General features: G+C 46.5%; 2 protein-coding genes and 1 long non-coding RNA gene across 9 annotated transcripts in view; 2 read left to right on the top strand and 1 right to left on the bottom strand.

The window, feature by feature from the left end:
• Positions 1-4542, top strand: part of PRKAG2 (protein kinase AMP-activated non-catalytic subunit gamma 2) — a 210484-nt gene extending 205942 nt beyond the window's left edge. For all 7 annotated transcript variants that reach the window (XM_064431668.1, XM_064431726.1, XM_064431760.1 and 4 more), the window contains 2 exons: positions 862-955; positions 3416-4542. In XM_064431668.1, the coding sequence (XP_064287738.1) occupies positions 862-955; positions 3416-3447 (126 nt within the window). In that variant the 3' untranslated portion in view covers positions 3448-4542. The remainder of the gene's footprint in view (positions 1-861; positions 956-3415) is intronic.
• LOC135308175 (uncharacterized) lies at positions 3767-10188 on the bottom strand. Its single transcript, XR_010368725.1, has 2 exons — positions 8280-10188; positions 3767-6232 (listed from the first exon to the last, which is right to left on the bottom strand). It is a non-coding gene; the product is annotated as an uncharacterized LOC135308175 (long non-coding RNA).
• A 1191-nt stretch (positions 10189-11379) lies between these two features.
• The window catches only part of RHEB (Ras homolog, mTORC1 binding), a 38259-nt gene continuing 30187 nt past the window's right edge, over positions 11380-19451 (top strand). Inside the window, exon 1 of the mRNA XM_064432497.1 lies at positions 11380-11618. Coding sequence (XP_064288567.1) covers positions 11567-11618 — 52 coding nt within the window. The 5' untranslated portion in view covers positions 11380-11566. The remainder of the gene's footprint in view (positions 11619-19451) is intronic.

Below are 19451 nucleotides of genomic sequence, written 5' to 3'. Positions count from 1 at the left end.
TCACTTGGGTAAAAGTAAAGATGTAGTGGGCTCTGAACTTAGGACAGACACTTCCCTGGTTCTGTGTGGCTTTTCTCAGCTTGCTCTGCCCAATAAGCCTCAGGATACAGGAGTACCCATCTAATTTCCCTGCAGTTAGCACAAAGGTTTTGTGGTGTAAAATGTTCCATAGAAGATGTTTGTAAGGATAACATCATCGTTTGAAAATACGGTCTTACTGTTGGTAAATCCTTCTCCCAAGTTGTGTCCTTGTGTTTATTTGCATAGATAAATTTAATCTTTTTTCTGTCTTAAACAGTCTGTTTAAAACAAATTGTTTTAAAACCAATCTGGCACTCACTTTCCATTGTGTATCCCTGTGAGAAAAATTTTATTGAAACCAACTCAGAGGTGTCAAAATACAAAAAGTCTTAGTGTTGTGTCTCTCTGCTGAGGAAATTAGGAAGTATTTTTCAGAAGGAATCCTCATTTTATTACTGTATGTAATTTTTTGGGGCTGGGCAGGGGCTGCAACTTGGGGAAAAGTGTTTGATGTGAGTGCCACATTTTGAGAGCAGAAGGATTTTCAAGACCTAAATCTTGACTTACCTGTCACTTCACATCAGATTCTGTTGCCAGTCAGCCAGCTGTGTGCCTTTTAAACATTCACTATTTTCATTTATGTAGGGCAAGCACGTTTGTGTTTCTGTGAGAGAATTGCTATTCCTGGCATTTTGAACCATTTTGGGTTGTTTTTTCCTACTTGTCTTCACGCTGCTTTACTTTAGGGTTGGTTTTTTTTTTTGTTTCTTTGTTTGTTTTTCTTTGCTTTGCCTACTTGAAATCAGGTAAATATATCTGAGGCTCTTCTCCTGCTGGCAGGTTCATCGTTTGGTGGTGGTGAATGAAGCTGATAGCATTGTGGGTATCATCTCCCTTTCTGACATCCTACAGGCTCTGGTACTCACACCTGCAGGTATGGAGCTGCCCTTGCCATGGTGCTGTGCACACCCTGCTGGGTTTCAGTTATTCCACAGTGATAAATGTCTGGTTTTCAGCTTTTCTGACTGATTATAGTTCTTAAATACACAAGTAATTTCAAAAAAAGCTGACAAAATATTAACTGTCAGTCTCCTGGTCACTGAGGGGGGCATGCAGAAGATTCATGAATGTCCCTGCTGTTCATATATCTTTTCTAGGAGAAAAAAAAAAAGTCTTGATTGATATTTTAAGTGGATGAAGCTGAATGTATAGACAACATCTACAGCAGGTCACCTTCTGAGTTTCTGTGCTCTGGCCAAGTGTGGTCACAGCTGTGTTTTCCACTAAAAAATCACTTTTTGGAGGTTTGCTGCTGTCCAGCTATGCTTGGCTGGCACAGCTTAAGTCAGAGATGGAACCTCAGCCCACCAGAACTCTTCCAGTATAAAACTGCCTTTTGATCAGGCTAAATCTCTAGTGATCAATCTAAACATGACCAGGTTCCTTTTAACAAAAGGATCCAGCAGTAGGTTTATTTCTGCTATTTTTATCTTTGTTGTGAGGGTTTGGTTTGGCTGGGTTTAGTTTGGTTTTGGTTTTAAGTTTTGCCCAATTTCTTAACCTGCTTTATGTTCTTAATTGTAACTTCACTTTGACCTCATAAATTACTTCAGTGTCACAAGAACTAAAGCAAAACCCTGTTCTGGCTCTGTGAGGAAGGCAAAATGTCTGGAGGATTATTATTATTTTGCCTCAAGAAAAAAAATCAGACAAATAGAGCCAGGTACACACTTCAAAAAAACTCAAAAAAGTCAATATGTGAGCTTAACTGAAATCTCTTACCTGCCCTGATAGATAACATAATTACATAAAAGTGGGGTTTTTTTTCCTCTGTAGACTTAAAAAAAAAAAGTAATGTACCTTGTTTAAATAGAAATATTTCTGTTCTGAAGAGAAGCAATCAGCCTTACTGCTGGAGGTGTTGTGTCAGTACATCTGGTTCCTTTTAATGATCTGGAAGAGCAAGAGCAGAGCAAGGAACCCAGAGAAATCTCTGAGAAATCAGCCCAGGGGTCTGGGTCAGATGGAATCCTTGCCTGGAGAAAAAGAGGGAGCTGTGAAGACAAGCAGCCAGTCTTGGCAGGGGAGGGAGTTTCATCCGTGACTGGAGGGTAGCAGGATCCCAGGAGAGCAGATTTTAGTGCCAGTGGTGCAAAGTTCAGCCAGAAAAGCTGCATTTGGATGCTGACAAACCAAGAGCTTTGTTGTGCTGGAGTCACATGGACACCTCTGCTGGGACTCTGAACTGAGCTAAAAGTGCTCTGGGATTATTGCAAAGGGAAATTCCTGCTCCCACTCTGGGGCAGCACCATGCTCTGAGGTCCCTGAGCTGCTCTAACTCACTGAGCCAGCAAAAAAGCTGCAGTTTAGTCAGCCTGGCACAGGGAACCTGCCCACAGAACAGTCTGGTACTGAGGACAGCAGCAGGGAGGGCAGGGCTGTGCCACTGGAAGAGAGGAGGTGAGGGAAGGCTTTTTGGGGAGCAGTTAGGCATCAGGTTGCATTTCCACAGGCAACTGCCCAATTTTAGACTAGAATTTGTCTCATGCAGGGAGGATGTCTGCCACGTAAATCTGATTTGTAGAGTATGAAGTGTGACTTTGCTCCTAAGAACACCAGATAAATCACTTGTCCAGTTCTCTTCACAGATGGAAAGGAAAATGTATTGACTGGCAGGAATTAAGACCAGCCTGTGTTTGGGAAAAAATTAACAGTTGTGATGTGAAAGCATTTAATGAATCTTTCAGTGTTTGATAATACATTACAAGTAGCAACGCCAGGTTTCTGGCAAGAGATTCTTATTCTGTGGAGTTGGATGCTGAATCAAGCTCACCATAGGGTTCAGTCATTGCCCAGCATGTTTGAGTATCTGGAGAAGAGGTGAGATGCTGCACAGTCCTGCTGGACAGGTCTCTCAGATCCCTGCTGTAAGCAAAATCTCCCTCTGAGCCAGGAAAAATGGGTCCATCAACAAAGTGTAGTTAAACTAAATCCTTACATCGTTTGTGCTCAAGCAGGACTCATTTTCTGGGGGCTGTTAGGATGATTAAGCTTGGCTCTAAGCTGAGGGACAGATTTGGGCTGTGGGTTTTTAGTTAGGAGTTTTTAAACAAATATTTTTTTATGTGCTGGGGAGAATCTTCAAAGGCATTTGGAGTAACTTCCCAGAAGGGTTACTTAAACTTAGCAGTAAAATTAAAGCAGTGATGGTCTCGAGCCTCCCTCGCTCTGTCTCACGTTGGCATTTAGCAATCCTGCAGTTTATTCTCTGTAAATGTTGCATTTAGGAGTGTGATTTTGGTAATGTGATCAGGGAAAGTTGCAGCAATTGGAATGAGCTGCTCCAATTTTGTGTGGCCAAGGAAATGAGAGCTGCTTTCCTCTTCTGTTCCAGGTGCCAAACAGAAGGAGAACGAGAGCGAATGACTGCTGTGAATGTGAACATTTGTAGGAGAACTTGAACAGAGTTTCTGGGTCGTTTGTCTCAAGAGCAGTGACTGCAGTGGAACAGAGCAGGATGGTTGAGAATGTGTTTTGGGACTTAGTGATGGATGATGAGTCTCTTCCCCCCAGTGATGTCGCAAAAAAAGCAGCATGACAAAAGCTTATGTTAAAATGTAGGCTCGTATTTCAAAACATGTCTTCGAAACATTTGCTGGAAGACTTCACATGATGTCCTTCATTAAAATGCACTGTATTCCGAAACTTCTTCATTTTGTATTTGACAGAAGTCACTGGTCAGCAATGGATATATGTGGCATAAGGCAAGTGTATGGCATATTCATATCATAGTGCCTTATGTCAAAATACAGCAATATGTCATCACTGTTGCCCATCACTGTCAAAGGAAGTGTTGTGCTAAACGAGACACTGTATTTGAATGTGAAAGTCTTTAAACCTAAAACCAAATCAGTTTCAGTTCTCATTAGATTTGTCATAAAAGCTGTAATTTGGGTATCGGTAGACTTCTTTAAAACTTCAATGACAGTTTTGTGTTCAATGTTGCATTCTGAACTGAAATGTAAAACAAGACTGATTTAAAAACAGCTTTATTTATTTTTACTTTCATGACAATTTTTTACACATCTTTGGTGGATAGCTAAAATTTCACCATATCCATTAATAAACTGTTGATTGTTATACAAACAAGTGGGAGATTTTTCTCATTATTTAAAACTTTGGAGTTGCAGAAGCTGTGCCCTGTTCACCAGTCTGTTACTTGAGCTGAAGATTTTGGAAGCGTGGATTGAAAGTGCTCTGTCCTGTCATACACAGGCACCACGGAGGAAATGAGGTGCCAGAGGACAATATTTTCACCTGTATTAAAGTGTAAAATGATGTTTGTACAACAAAAACCCGAAACTTTTTATTGTATATGATTTGTACAGAAGCGGAGGAGTGAGGAAAGCTGTGGGGTATTTGCTGATGTAAATGTACTGTAAAGTTTGAAGATGAGACTTTTATAATTGTAGATTCTTGTAGATGGAAGAAATTAAACCCTACAACATCAGTTTGGTTTTAGCAGTTCGTGCCAAGTTCTTTCGCATGTATGAATGTACATGCATTGGGGTTAGTGCAAACCCAGGAGTATTCTTATTTTCCTCTGAATTTAAAGGTGGCTTATGCTGATGGAATACTGTAGTTAGAACTTCTGTACTGTGTTTCTAGCCTGAATACTGCACTGGAATAATGCAGGAAAGGGATACAATATTTTTTCATTTATAAACATGGAGGTAAAAGGTGAACAGTTTTCAGTTTGCTTATAAAATGTAAATATAATAGTAATAATAGCAATGAAAAACTTTCTTCAGAACTTTTCTCCTTTCTGCAAGAATTTAAATTCTGAACTAAATGTGTGAAAACTTCCTTTTTACAGGCATCTTTAACTAAAAATATTCCTGTAGTACATGATGGAAACTGTTCACTTAGACTTTCTTCCACTTTCTTACCTTGTGAAAAACATTGCCAGCACCTTTTCTGACTGGGTAAATATTGACTCTGTTCCCTGCAATTCCAGGTGGTATTGAACTGGAGCAGCTGCTTTGTCCTAAGAACAACAACCTGGTGCAGGTTGCTGCCATCAGAGCTGACACCAGCCCAGCTCTGATTATCCTCGTGTGGGAGATGGAGCGATTCAAACTAAAAATAGTGGCTCTCATTCTTCACAGGGTGTGTGGAGGGGAGAATCTGTGGTAGGAAACCGATTAAGTGGGCAGTGCTGCCTGCAAATGCCACACAAACCACATGAATGCAGCTCTGTGAAAGCAAGGTTCTGCTCCAGCACAGGCACTGCAGCCTCCTCTGGGAGATGGGGTGGCAGGGAGGTGCCCAAAAGCATCCTGGCATCACTCTATCACTCGTGAGCACATTTTTCAGCCCTCTGGTCAAGGTATTTTGAAAGATAAAGGTTGAACCACTGGTAATTTTTTTATATCTATTTTATAGCACAAATTCTTCTGTCCCTGTTCATGCAGATGCTGTGGGCCTGCCTGCGTGCTGCAGAGTGCAGAAAGCCAGAATGAATTTGCAGTTTGCAGATAACCACATACAAGCTTCCCATTTTCACATTATTACAACTGCTGTTGACATGCTGTGGACACGGGACTAGCAAAAGTAGGGAGAACAGCCTCCTCAGTAGCACAAAACTGTGTTTAGAGAATTTCCACCCTTTCTTTCTGGAATTCAGCTCTGAAATCTGCATTTGTGAGTGGCAGAACCACGATGTGACCCCACCAGCACAAATAAACAGCAGTGCCATCAAATACACTCTGCTTCTGCTGGCACAAGAGCCAGTGCTGGTGCAGTAAACAAACTAAAGAAATCTTGTCGTTTTTAATGCACATCAGTTTTCTACAGAGCTAGAAAAATGCTTGTTCCAGCATTAGGGAGGGACAGGAGTAGGTAAATGAGGGTGGAGGGAGGAGGGGTGACTCAGCAGCGCTGCCGCATGGTCCAGATTAAAGGGAAAGTGTAACTAAAGCTTCCGTCTAGGGCTCTTCATGTAGCTCATTAGAGGTCTCAGCCATGAAAAAGAATTAATAAAATGTCATTAGACTCCAGTTCTTGTGCATTCTCCCCTCTGGACAGGCAGCAAGCAGTACTTACAGGTCTGAGACCGCAGCAACAGCTCCAGAAGCTCCTTCTCTTGTCACAGTCAGGACCATGCTGCAGATGGAGGGGTCAGTAAGTGTCCCCTGTGACTCCTGAAAGCCTGCTCAGCAGTGCAGGAGAAGAAATGGGTTCTGTTTTAACCAGCAGGACTGTAATAACACGTGATTGATGCCTTTGCTTTCCTGTGCATTTCCTTGCACAGCAAGAGGTGTCTGTGAAAGATAATTATTCTGAAGGGCTTGTCTTTGAAGGGCTTTTACCTGCTCTGGATATTTTTAACTGCTTAGGCGTAAGAAAATGTTTCTTAGTAGACTTCAGCCCTCAGTATTTTTCAGTACATAGAGATGCTCTGAGCTGAGGAAAACATCACCCTTTGCTGACATTCATGAAAAACATTTTCCTGTTTTACTTCTGGAATCCTTTAGGTAAAAGGTCTGAGATCAGAGAGTATTTGCTGTTTTCTAGGAAGTGAATTCCAGTTTTGTGTATCTGAGGCCTATTCATGTGTTATTAAGGGATACTGTTGTGCTGGGAATGTTGGAGTAAAACAGAAAGAGCAAGCCTTGATTTCCAAGGCCTGAGCTCTTGTCTCATGGCAGACAGGAGGAATCTGACTGAAGCAGTTCCAAGACTGCACATGGAGAACACTTCTTGCCATTTTTGGAGGGTAAGTTGGAGTTTTTCAGTTTTGGTCCAGCTAGAAGTGAAACCACACGTGCTTAATCCTGTCTCACAGCAGGCCCTGTAACTGCTCCCTCTGAGCTCTCCAGGCAGCTTTAGAAGTAACCAGTTTACTTCTAAAGTTTCTGTGAACTTTCACCCATATTGAACACTTATTAAGGGTAATTTCCAGAGGAAAATGCCATTCCGGATAATTTAATGCTACCCTTGTACCCACATAATGCATTTATGCAAAAAGAATGTTCTGCAGACACTGCTCTTTACTCTTCACTTCAGGACTTCATTTAAATGTGGTTTTGAAAGTCACTTTCTTGGTACTCATTTGTTTTCTGGTGGTTGCAGTCAGACCTGTTCCTGCTGAAGCGAATGGGCAGGAGGTGACCTGTGCTCACACATCAAACCCATTCCTTCAGAACAAACCCTGTGGAATGTGTGTCCCTGCCAGCTGCACAGCAGGACCTGTAGGGCACCAACCCGTGGTGTCAGCAGCCCCCTGAACTGGATTAATCCCTTCATTTGCTTCTACCAACGTTTCTATCTGAATATTGCAAAATACAATCACTGTGAAAAGGCAGGAGGGAGCAGAAAGGAGTGCAAGGCTGAACTGAATGTACTTTGTAACCTCTGTGGGCAGCAAGGGCTGTGCTGTGCCTGTGGAAGCACGCCCAGTGCAAACACTGGACACACTTCAAAACACTCCTTGGGAAGGTTCTGCTTTGCTGAAGGAGAGAGCAGGTAATTGTGCTGGTAATTGCTGCTGCAGGAATTGAAGGTACAAGTCAGAGCTGTTCTGCATTTCTAGAGTAGCTGGATGTGGGTTTGCACCTACTGGATTAGTGTAAAAATACTTGGCTCTTGAGTTACCTTTACTGCATGAAATCTATTGTGGTTCTTTCTCCATCACAGAAAGTAGATCCAGGCAACAAAAGAAAGCCATGCACTGTTTGTGCAGCCTCCCTCAGCATCCTGATCTCCCCACAGGCACTCACTCCAGCCCTGCTTGCTGTTTCCCCCCTTGTCTCTTGTCTTTCAGAGCCACATCTGATGTGTTGCATGCTTTGAGCACGTTATCTCGTTTACAGTAACATTAATGTCATTTATCATCTGAGCTGATCACAAGGCTGTGTTGGATTTGAGGGAGTACCTGGCAGAGGGAGGCAGGGGGAAGGTCTGGACACACAGGGCATGTCGCTTGTCCCACAGCTCTCTGAATCCTCAGGAGCTCAATGTGCAAACACTGCAGACCTGAGGAGGCTGCAGCAGGAGCAGGGAGTGCACAAGGCACAACCCCAATTGCTAATGCAATGATGCTGTGGAATGCTGCCCTGGGAAAACACAACCTGAGCATCACGCCTGGATTGTTACAGGGGAGAGGATTTAGCAAAGGGATATGTGGAGCTGTTCAGCCCTAAATGTACAAACAACAGGAGTTCAGATAATGCACAATGCCTGCATTGGACACTCACAGGCACAGGTGTGCTGTCCCTCTGCTCAAAGCACTCCAGAAGTGTTTAGATTTCACCTGGGCAGCAGAAATGCAGCCTTTCCACAGTCCAGAGCCTCTCACCTCTGCCTAAGCTCTTGCCTCCTGAGTAGCAGCGTCCCAGAGTGCTGCCAAAGGCCATCAGCAGTGTCACCCAGCCCTAGAGCATGGAAAAACAACAAACTTCCCTGAAAGCTCTGTGTTTCCCTGTGTTCCCAGTGTCCCAGCCAAGACGAAATGAAGCACTTACAGGATCCTGCTGGAGGAAGGATTATTAGGCAATTCCCTCCAAAGGAACAGTGGAAGAAAAGGAAGTTAAAGGTTTTTCTTCGAAATAAACCCATGCCCGGGATGGATGAGTTCTGTGCTGCTGCAGACAAGCATCCTAAGGTGAGACAGCTCCACTGCAATTTGAGGCAATAAAGCAAATAAAGAGCAAAGAACAGAAACCCTGCAGTAGTGAACTCCCCTAAACAAGCACAGAGTGAGCCAGGGGCAAGGTAACAGAAACCAGATAAATAAACAGCTCCAAAAGGAGAGTGGGATAAGAAAAAGAGAGTAATGGAAAATACCTAGTCAAAAGAAATGGAGGGAACAAAACCAGAAACTCCCACAAATGAGAAAAATGCTCATCACTCTGAGCATGTGGAGGGATAAGAATATATATCCTGCAAATACAAGTTAGGCTTCACCAGAGTAAAAAGCCCAGTGCCAAAATATGACAGGCAAGGAATAAGAACTGTAAGGAGATGGAAATTGAAAGCATCACTACCAGAAAATTCAGCTATTTTTCCAAATCCACGTATGTCATTGGAAGGTAATTCTTATCTCAGTCCTCTCAGTCTTCAGGCTCAGTAAAAAGCCCACATTTTGGACCATGGCATGGTTCCAGAAGGAATGAATGTGAGGATGATGGCACAGCTCCAAGGGCTGGTCCTGCAGGATCATGGCTACTGCAATCCTCATGTGCTTCACAAACAATGGTGTCTGTCACAAACACAGGACAAAGAGGAGTCTGGTGCTGCACACCAGGCAGGGCTGTCCCTCTGCACGCTCGGGGAGCTTTGAGCAGGATCCCTGTTCACAAACGCTGGATTTCCACAGAGTGCTGCTTTTTTGCAGGCTCTCCAAATCCCACCAATCCCATCCTCAAGGTGGGAACCTGCTGTAGTGAGTGGGAAAGGCTGGACACAGAATGAGCGTGCAGTTGTATCACCACAGCCATCACTGGGAAAGCACAAACCCCCGTGTTTCCTCAGGAAATAACTATCCTTCCATCATGTCCCTATTCACTGAAAGCTGTTATTCCTGCTGTTTAACAGGCTACCAGCTCTTGTCCTGTAAAACCCCATAATCCAGAAGATAAGGGTATAATTAGACTATCCCAAAAAATGTAGGTATCTCCTGAAAGCCTGTCTGCTCCTCCAGAAGTGAATCACTTTTGTGTACAAATGGCTTTCTTTTGCTTTAGTTCCCTGCCCTCTCACCAGTTAGATGAACATCTGGGAGTGGATGGGTGAGATCAGGGAGAAGCCAGTCCATGTCCCTTAACATCACCCAGCTGTTAGGGTGGTTTGTTGTACCCTGGCATAATTGCATGTTGGGTATCAGTGTTCCCCAAAAAGACAAGATGTACATTTAAAATAGTTAATTCTGACTAACATTCATTTTTCAAGCAAATGTGTAAGGGGTAGGTATTAACCCAAAGTGTTCCAAACCTGTAGTAGAGAGGGGAAACACGACTTTCCCGTCTTAGTGTCTTTCTCCCTTAAATTCTGCATCCATCAAGTGCTGCAGCCACCACCAGTACACGCAGCCCCCTTTTCACAGTGTAAAACTCTCCACGGCTTGGATCTTAACCATTCCCAAGCTCCCAAACGCCGCCCTCCCTCCCTCCCTCCCGTGCAGTTCCCAGCGCTTTATGGACGCTGGGACCCGACGTTTCTCCATAAATCATCGGCGCGCACGGGGAACGCTCGGGGAGGCGCCGAGAAAAACTGGAACAAATTCCAACAAACTCAAAGCAGGCACGGGAGCCTGGAGCCGGCGGGGACACGGCAGGGACAGCGCCAGGGGAGTCCCTGGGATGGGGAGAGGAGCGGGGATGGGGAAGGAGACGGGGCAGGGATGGAGACAGGGATGGGGATACGGGCGGGATTGGGATGGGGCCAGGGCCAGCGACGGGACTGGGAGGGGGATAGGGACCAGGATGGGGATAGAGACGGGATAGGGATAGAGACAGGGATGGGGATACGGGCGGGATTGGGATGGCGATAGGGACCAGGATGGGGATAGAGACGGGGATGGGAACGGGATAGGGACCAGGACAAGGACAGAGACAGGGATGGGGATACGGGCAGGATTGGGATGGCGATAGGGACCAGGATGGGGATAGAGACGGGGATGGGGATACGGGCGGGATTGGCATGGCGATAGAGACGGGGTTAGGGACCAGGATGGGGATAGAGACAGGGAAAGGAACAGGGATGGGAACAGGGATGTGCACGGGGACAGGGAAAGAGATGGCGAAGGGGATGAGGAAGGAGACGGCGACAGGGATGGGATTGGGCCCGGGGACAAGACTGGCACCGGCACAGGGACGGGGACAGAGTCCCTGGAGAGGGATAAGGGACCGGGATAGGGTCCCTGGAGAGGGATAAGGGACAGGGATAGGGTCCCTGGACAGGGATGAGGGTCCGGGATAAGGGTCCGGGATGAGGGACGGGGCCGGGGCCGGGCCTGAGGGAGGTGGGGGCGGGGCCGGGGCAGCGCGCGCGGAACGCGCCAACCGCCGCGCGCGGCGCGCGCACGCGCGCGGGGCCCCGGCGCGCGCCTCTCCCCCCCCCATTCTCCCCCCCCCCACCCCTTCGTCCCCGCTCGCCCTTGCCCGCCCGGCCCCGCCCCCTCCCCTTCGAACGCGGCCGTTGCCGCCGCCCGGCCAATCCCCGCCCGCTGCCGCCGCCGCGCCGGCCAATCGGCGAGCGGCGGCGGGGCCGGGGGGGGCGCGCGCGCCGGGCGGGGGTGACGCAGGGAGTTTTTTCCTGTGACGCGCAGGTGCGTACGCGGGGCCGGCGCGCGGCGGCGGCGGTCACGTGGTGCGGCCCCGCCGCTGCCAGCGCCGCGCGTCCCGAGCGCGCTCCGGCCGCCGCCGCTCCCCCCGCGCCCCCCGCATGTCGCTGGCGCCGCGCCCCGCGCCCCCACAGCCGCCCGCCGCCGCCCTCCGCCGCAGCCGCCGCCCTTGATGTGGTTCGGGGCCGGGCGGGGGAGAAGATGCCGCCGTCCAAGTCCCGCAAGATCGCGATCCTGGGCTACCGGAGCGTGGGTGAGCGCGGCGCGGGTTGCGCGGCGGGGGCGGCCCCGGGTGCCGCCGCATCGCCCTCCCCCGCGGCGGCCGCGGCAGGTGCAGCGGAGGCAGCGGCGCTTCCCGCCGCCCCGAGCGCGCAGCCGCGGGCCGAGGGAGGGAGCGAGGGAGGCCCCGCCATGGCGGCGCCGCAGAGCTGCGGGCCCGCGGCCGCCCTGCCCTTAATAGGAAGTTTCGCCCCCCGCGCTGCCCGGACGCAGCCCGGGGAAGCGGGGTCGGGGGAGCTGCCGGGAGGGTTCCTGCCCCGCCGGCTTTGCTGTGCTGGGGGCCGGCTCCATGTGGGGCGAGCCCGGAGAAGGGCGGCGGAGCTGGGGAAGGGTCTGGAGCGCGTGTCCTGTGAGGGGCGGCCGGGGCAGCGCAGCCCGCAGGAGAGCAGGCTCAGGCGGCCCTCACGGCTCTCCGCAAGTCCCTGACAGGAGGGTGCGGCCGGGTGCGAGTCGGGCTCTGGGCAACCACGGTCTTCAGCTGCGGCCGGGGAGGTTTGGGTCGGACGCAGGAAGAATTTGCTCTCAGAAAGAGTGATGGGACACTGGAATGGCAGCCCGGGGAGGCGGCGGAGTCGCCGTCCCTGGAGCTGTTTCAGCAAGGACTGCACGCGGCGCTCAGTGCCGTGGTTGACGCGGTGATGGTGGCTCCCTGGTGGACCTCAGAGCACTTTTCGAGCTCGGTGTTTCCGTGATTTAGAGCCAGTTTTAAATGCTGGGGAGGCCAGGCGGGTGCGCTGCCCGTGTTTGGGCTCTTTCTGCCCCCGTTCCTGCTGTTCCCCAGGGCCGCCTCGGCTCCGGGCTGTGCCCGGCGCTGCTGGGACAATCCAGCCCGGGCTCATCGCTGGGACGATCTTCCTGGAAGCGTCCAGCACGAGTCTGTAGCAGCTGATAGAGGGTTTTGTTCCGTATGAAAAAGTGTGATCTTTTCTCCTGCATTTGATGGAGAACGGTTTCAGAGGTTTCAGCATTCGGGCTCTTGAAGCAGGGGGGAACAAGCTGTAGTACAGCCGGTGCTAATCGATCAAAGTTAAAAGCATAGATCAATGTGGAAGATAATGTGTGGTTGGGGAAAAAAAAAATGCTACAGAGAGATACTACTCTTGATATAAACGGGGTTTTTACATTGAAAGCAGTGACTATATCAGTAATTTGTCTTATGTGGCACACAGCATAAAGAACCCTTTAAAAAAGCTTTTTTAAATATAAAAAAGTGGGCTAAATAAGGAGAGCTTTTCCTTTCATTTTGTGCCTAGCTGCAGCCAGGTTGGTGTTAAAAGGATGATGAATTTGTCCAGTCCTTAAACAGAACAGTGAGTAGCAGGTTGATCAGTTTGCACAGTCTGTATGACATCACTTGTTGCAGTCTGTTCATTGTCCTGTGTGTTATGTTTTCTTTCTTCTTTGAGCACTGGTGGCAGCAGAGCAATGGGCAGTGTAAGTGGGAAGGGGGAAATGCTTGAAATTCTGTTCTTTGGAAGTCTGTGGTGGGGACTGGGTGTACTTTGGTCCTTCATCTGTTGACATTGACAAGCAGCAGTCAGAAAATCAGATATTAGTGGAGTGTAAGACTAGTTGAGGAGAAATAGAGAAGTAGTGTAATGTTGTTAGTTTGGCTGGGGATGTGAGCAATAGTACTCATGGAAAGGATGGCCAAAACATTACCTAACTGTTAAGACCTACTGCTGAACTTCTTTAGCTAAAGTTTTCTGGGACTAGTGTGGAATTGGGCTTGATAGGACAAGACCAATTTTATTAGGAGAGCTTCAGATTGTACGAACATAGAATTAAGGGGGGTGGGAATCTGGTTTACTGGAATTTTCCTTTCATTGTAATTTAATTTCTTGGCAAATAATTAGGTAAAAGTTCAAGCAGTAGAAATGGGCCATTGAGGTCCCACTTCCATCTTGTAAAGCTGTTAGAAAGGCAGGAAGGTTCACCTGTGAGATTTAGACTGTCCTCTGCTTCCCCAGATATCCCTCCTGAAGTGTAGTAGGATGGGGACTGAGTTTGGCCTCAGGGAAACTTTTGATTAAGTCTTGCTTTGTATTATGATGGCAAGAATATCACTTGAACCCTGGGTAAGAAAGGATATAATCTCATTTTAGGACAAGTGTTTGGGTGGTAGAAAAGGAAGTACGTTTCTTTTGGAGGAAATGCTGCATTGTATAGAGGTAATGCTCATTAAAGTGGGGAATAATTCCAGAATCCGAAGGACTGGAAGGAAATGCTTTCTACATTTCCTTTTGTAATTTGGGAACAGCATTGTTTTGCCATTAACATTAATCTTGACCCTGGAATTAGGGAGGTTAACTTTGGTGAGTTGTAAAATGCTTGCAGTTTCATAGGTTGGCCCTGAAAGCTGAGGTGACCTGCTCTGGGAAGCCGGGTGTTACTGCAGTGTTTGGGATGAAGCTGTCAGAAAACAAGGAGCTTTTTCCCATGTCTCTCTCAGTTAGGTGCTGAAATAACCAGGTTTTGATGATGTATGTCAAGCAGGGAGCTTTTCCCTACAGCTGTGGGTCTCTCAGGTTACCAGTGTGTACAGTGAAGGGTGGGCACGCCCTCCCTGGGGATTTGTGAAACAGGGTCTGAAAATTGCACTGGATTCATGCTAAGGCCTTGTTTATTTTATTTACATTAAATTTTAATCTTATCCCGATGCTGTTGTCAGGTAAACTGGAGGTTGGGAGTGGTATTCTGGTATAATAGTTCTCAGAATAGAAAATTCAGGAGTCTGCTTGTTTGAATACACTCCCTCTATCTTTCAACACCGCCATCAAGCCTTTCATATGTGAAACTCTTATTCTTTGCTGATGGGAGAGATCACAGTGGCAGCCTCGTGAATTCCCAGGCAGTCATACTTTCTGAGATGCAGACAGAGTATTAGCCAGGAGCTTTAGGAGTTGTTTTTTGGTGAGGAAGACTATCTGTGGATATAGCATGCAGGTCGTGGCATGATGTGAGACAAAATCACACAAGAATGTCTCTGTTGGGTTTTGCTCAGGCTTAAATTGGCCTAAGAAAGTTAAATTCCATTATGTAAGTGTGCTTGTCTCAGCAAGGTTCTGAGTAGAAATCAGATGGATTTCATCCCAAGATCTGAGTTTCACAGCGGAGGAACTTGACTTCCATTACTGTTAGCTGGGAAGTGACCAGAGTGGATCAGCTCTTTGATATTTGATTCTGGAAGAAATCTGTCTTGTGCATGATGAAGCATAAAATTTTATAAAGTTACTGCCTTCACTAAAAAGAATCTTCATATTTGTGTTTTGGTCATAACTTAATATCCCAAATATAATTGGAAGTAATGGATTTGCTTGGAAATAAATCAAGCAGGACTAAGATTTGCTGAATCTTTTTAGAGTAACAGCCTCTCTAAAAGCAGGGTAGAGTCGCCAAAAATGCTTTGTGCTCAGTTTCATTCTCTTTCTGTTTATAGAACAGATGTGCAAATTCAGACCACAAATGCCTGTAGGAAAGAAGAAGTTTCTTAGATCATCTTGTAAAGTATTACTGGGATTCCATGTATTCTATTGAATGGATGGATTTAAGATAAGCAGGAAGGTATTGTTTGGATCAGCTCCTTCAGTTGTAGCTCTTTATCTCAGCCCAGTTTCTTTTGTGCTGTTTGGGTAAGTTGTGCTGCTGGTTTTACAGATGTACTTGCAGAAACAGGAATTCTCTTTCTGAATTTTACAAGTTTGGACTGGTCATCTGAAAATGCTGTCCTGGGCACTTTATGGCTCTGAGGGGAAAATCCAGTTAATAATAGGGAACTTACCTATTTTCTGCCCTGGATAAATAAATCAACTTCTTTTGTGTGTGTAGGTGTAGAGCAGACCATGCTGCAGGCAGAAGTAGTCATGGTCTGACTGCGGCATGCAGGTATCAAAAAAAAAACCTCTGATGGAACAAAATGATCTGTCAGGATTGGATTTGTATGAAAGGCTTCCAGGTGATTGTATCCAGCTAGAAAAATTCCTCTGCCCCCTCCACTTTGCTTGAAAAGCAAGAAGGCAGAAAAAGCAGTAACTTCAATATGAACCTCTAAATAGTAAAAATAATTGTTATGGCAAAACGTAGCTCAAAAACACGAGTTGTGTGAATATCAGGAGGTTAGCAGTGTAAAATGGAGCTGGGGCTTTGCTGTTCGTGTCTGAAAGATGGCATCTGCTCGCACAGCAGCGTTCCGCCCCGAGCAGGGATCCCTCTGGGATTGGACGGGGAAGTGGTAATTTTAGCAGGCGATAAATTGCCCGTGTAAATGTCAACAGAGGAGGAATGGAGAAACTACCGCTGTCGTGTGCTGTAATTTGGTTTGCACAATCGGCTGCGTCCGCAACATGGGAAAGCCTGAGATTTCCCAGGAAAATTGAGCGCTTCAGGAGCCAGCTGATATGGAAGGTTACGTTTTGCTGTCCCTTGTGAGGTGCCAAGATGACTTCCACAGCCCTTCCCTGGCCAGGGCCGCAGTTGGCTCTGCCAGGGTGCGGCAGTGCTGCAGGAGGAAAGGTTGCAGCTCCCGGGGGACGGGGATGAGGCTGGAAATGCCAGCTGTAATTGCATTTCGGTGTTCGTGGCTGCGATAGTGGCTGCAGCAGGGAAAGTTGCTACACAGCCTTTGATAGCAGTCGCTGGAAGCACTAGAGGCAGCATGTTCAGCTGTAATATCAAGCCACCGTAGGGTTATTTGAGGACACTGCTCGAGGATTAACTCTTAAACTGCCCGCTCTGATCTGTCAATGGCAACACTTGCACGTTTTGCTTGTGTGTATGGGGGCGTTTTGGTGTTTGATTACACAACTTGAAGTTAACATCGACAGGAAAAGCCAAGTGAAATGTAGATCCTGTAATTTATAAGCTATATAAAGTTGGAGCTCTTCATTTAGACACACTACACTGCCTGGAGTGTAGGCTCTGGCTGAAGCAGCCACCTCTGCGGTACAGGCTGCTGCGGAAACTCGGCGTGACCACGCAGCCGGGATTAGAAGAGCAGCCTAAAAAGTGATAAATGCCATTATGATTAATTTCCTGTAGCTCTCCTGAAGGTGACATCCAAGGGCGTGCTTTAAAAACTGATCAACTTAATTGTGTATTCCATCCAAAATCGAAACAGCTTCTCTGTGGGATGTTCATAATGCACTCAGGCTCTGCGAATCCTGCATGAGTCAATTGGCTGGTGTCATCTCAAATTTTCCTAAATCAGAAGCTGCAGACGTGAAGCGTGGTGTGTAAAAACACGAAGTGGCCCTTGTCAGTCATGAATTGGTCTCCTTAAGGATTTGAGAGGTTCCCTTTTGTTTTCCAAGGTCTGTATTTGAAGTGAATGGCAGATTTGTTGTGAATTTGATAATGTGAGAAAGCAAAATCTGCTTCCTGTGTTTGGGAGATGGTTGTTCCTTAAAATTTCTTGCTTTCAACCCTGGTCAGGACATTGGCATTACACTGTGGCTCCTGCCCATTGAGGGCAGCTCTCCTCTAAATGAGGGCATGTGGGATGGGGGAAAAGGGAAGTGTGGACAAAATCAATGTTTTATGTTGCCTAGGAGACCTTTTAACAAGATTTCAGATTATTACGTTTACTAAAAGCATAATAATATGGACTGTTACTGGTGGCATTTCCTTTTGGAGAAGTACAAAGTGCGGTGGATGCTGAAATGGGGTTTTTGTGGGGTAAAGTGGCTTGTATTGAACTTTTCACAAGGAAGGAAACTGAGGCAGTTTTTGAACAAAGTGCTAAAACAGGCTTTCAGGTGCAGCTTTTCTCAAGAAACATCCAAACCACTTTCTTTTTTCAATTGCCACATAATGAAGGCAGATGCAAATGAACTCTGTAGTGGGACACCTCTTGGCCCAAGCTGAGCTAATCCTGCACTGTGGCTGGAAGTCAGACCTTGCTGCCCCTGGTATGATGGAAGGCTGTCCACCAGCTCAGAGGAGTGATTTATTTAAAAAGTAAAGCAACCAGGAGGGAAAGTTTTTGTATCCTTCAGCTGGTTGGCTCAGTGAGTGCAGCCTGACAGGGGGAATGGGGTCAGGAGCACAGGATTTTGGGGGAGGGTGGTGTAGGCTCTTTGTAGCAGTGCAGACTTCTTGTCAGTCAGACTTGCTATGGAACCACATCTGTTTTCCTCCACCACCTGAGACAAGCACGGATGCCTTTTGGTCAACTTTGAGCAGTGGAACTTCTGAACTGGACGTGTTCTCTTGAGGGAAAAAGGTGGCCTTGTGCAGGTGGTGAGGTGTGTGCTAGGGAGCCATGGGGAAACTGAGTTCTTGAAGGTTCTTGTTTAAATAACCTTCTGTAGTCAAATCTAATCAATTCATGTGGAATTGAGGAAAAAAAAATATTTGACCTGGGGTAAACCTAAACCTTGTTCTAAAAGTCTTTAAATTCAGATGGTGCCTCAAGTGATACAATCTGGAATTTTCTGGAAACACGTGCTGGTAAAGATGTTGCAGTGGATCAAAGCCAAAGCTTCAGGAAAAGACCTCTAAGAACATGGAATCCAACCCTTAACCCAGCACTGCCAGGTCCACCACTAAACCTTATCCACACACCTTTTAAATCCCTCCAGGGCTGGTGGCTCACCTGGTTCCCTCGACAGCCTGTTCCAGTGCTTGACAAGACTTTGTGTGAAGACATTTTTCCTGTTATCTAATCTAAACCTCTCCTGGCACAACTGTTTTCTCTTGTCCTATTGATTATTTCTATGGGAGATGAGGCTGACTTCCCACTTGGCTACAACCTGTCCAATGAAGTGAAAGGCATTGGGAGTCACTGATTTCCTTCCTGAGTGGAAAGCCAGTGGAAACAAATCTAAACTGTGTTGCTTCTCAGCATGGTCTTCTGTCTTGGTAGGATACCTTTCAAAGTATCTGTGTCTTGCAAATACTGGCTGACTCCTCCTTTGGTTGTGTTTATGGGCACTTGGAGCTCAGGGATGAATCACAGCTACTTCATTGTTGAAATTCTCTGGTTTTTCCTCAGTTTCCCATACACACATTGATTGCTGGGCATGTACATTTTAAGAAATGAAGGATGCTGGATGAGACAGTGGTGAATGAAGCATTGGTGCAAACATGACACAGGTTCTGAAAATGCAGATTTTGGATTATGAAGTACAGTATTCCACAAGATGAAGTTAGGACAAGCAAAAGATCTGCTTGAGCCTTGGGGGCTCCTGCAAAAGGGAAGTCTGCTAGATTTTCTGATGGGACTTCTTGTGTGAATTGGAGAACTTGAGGCTAGAACAAAAAGAGGAAATGTACAGCGGTTTGATTTGGGTGGAATCATCAGGAGTTTGTGGGTAATAGCCAAAGGTTATGAGGCATAAGACTAAGTGCATGATTTCTGAAGGGCTTTTAAGGAATGAAAGATCCTGTGTGACACTTGGAGGATTAGTTCAGAAAAGTTGTGGTCTATGTTGAATAGATACCAGCTGCAGAAATCACAATTCCCTGATAGATTATACTTTAAACAGTGAATTTTTCTTTCAACACTGTTTTTAAATATGACACTAAAATCTCAAGGATTGAGGAGTCAGTATTTCTGGGATGGTTGTCACTGTTGTTGGGTATTTTAGATTACAGCAACCAGAACATTGTGCATGCCAAACTTAGTTATTTGTGTTCTGTGGGGTATGGAGTTAAATTAATTTTAATTTGGGAAAAGATGGAATATATAAGTGGTCCTCAGTGTGTGGATGTAAACATGTGCAAGTGTAATACAAAATTAGGATATGAAAGTGTCTCTTGACAGCGTTGTCTCCAGAGTTAGTGGGATACATCTGTCTAGCTTCAACAA

The sequence above is a fragment of the Passer domesticus genome, chromosome 1 (assembly GCF_036417665.1).
Source record: "Passer domesticus isolate bPasDom1 chromosome 1, bPasDom1.hap1, whole genome shotgun sequence".
NCBI lineage: Eukaryota > Metazoa > Chordata > Aves > Passeriformes > Passeridae > Passer > Passer domesticus.
The sequence above is the reverse complement of the archived record's forward strand: the minus strand, read 5'-3'. Positions and strand labels throughout refer to the sequence as shown.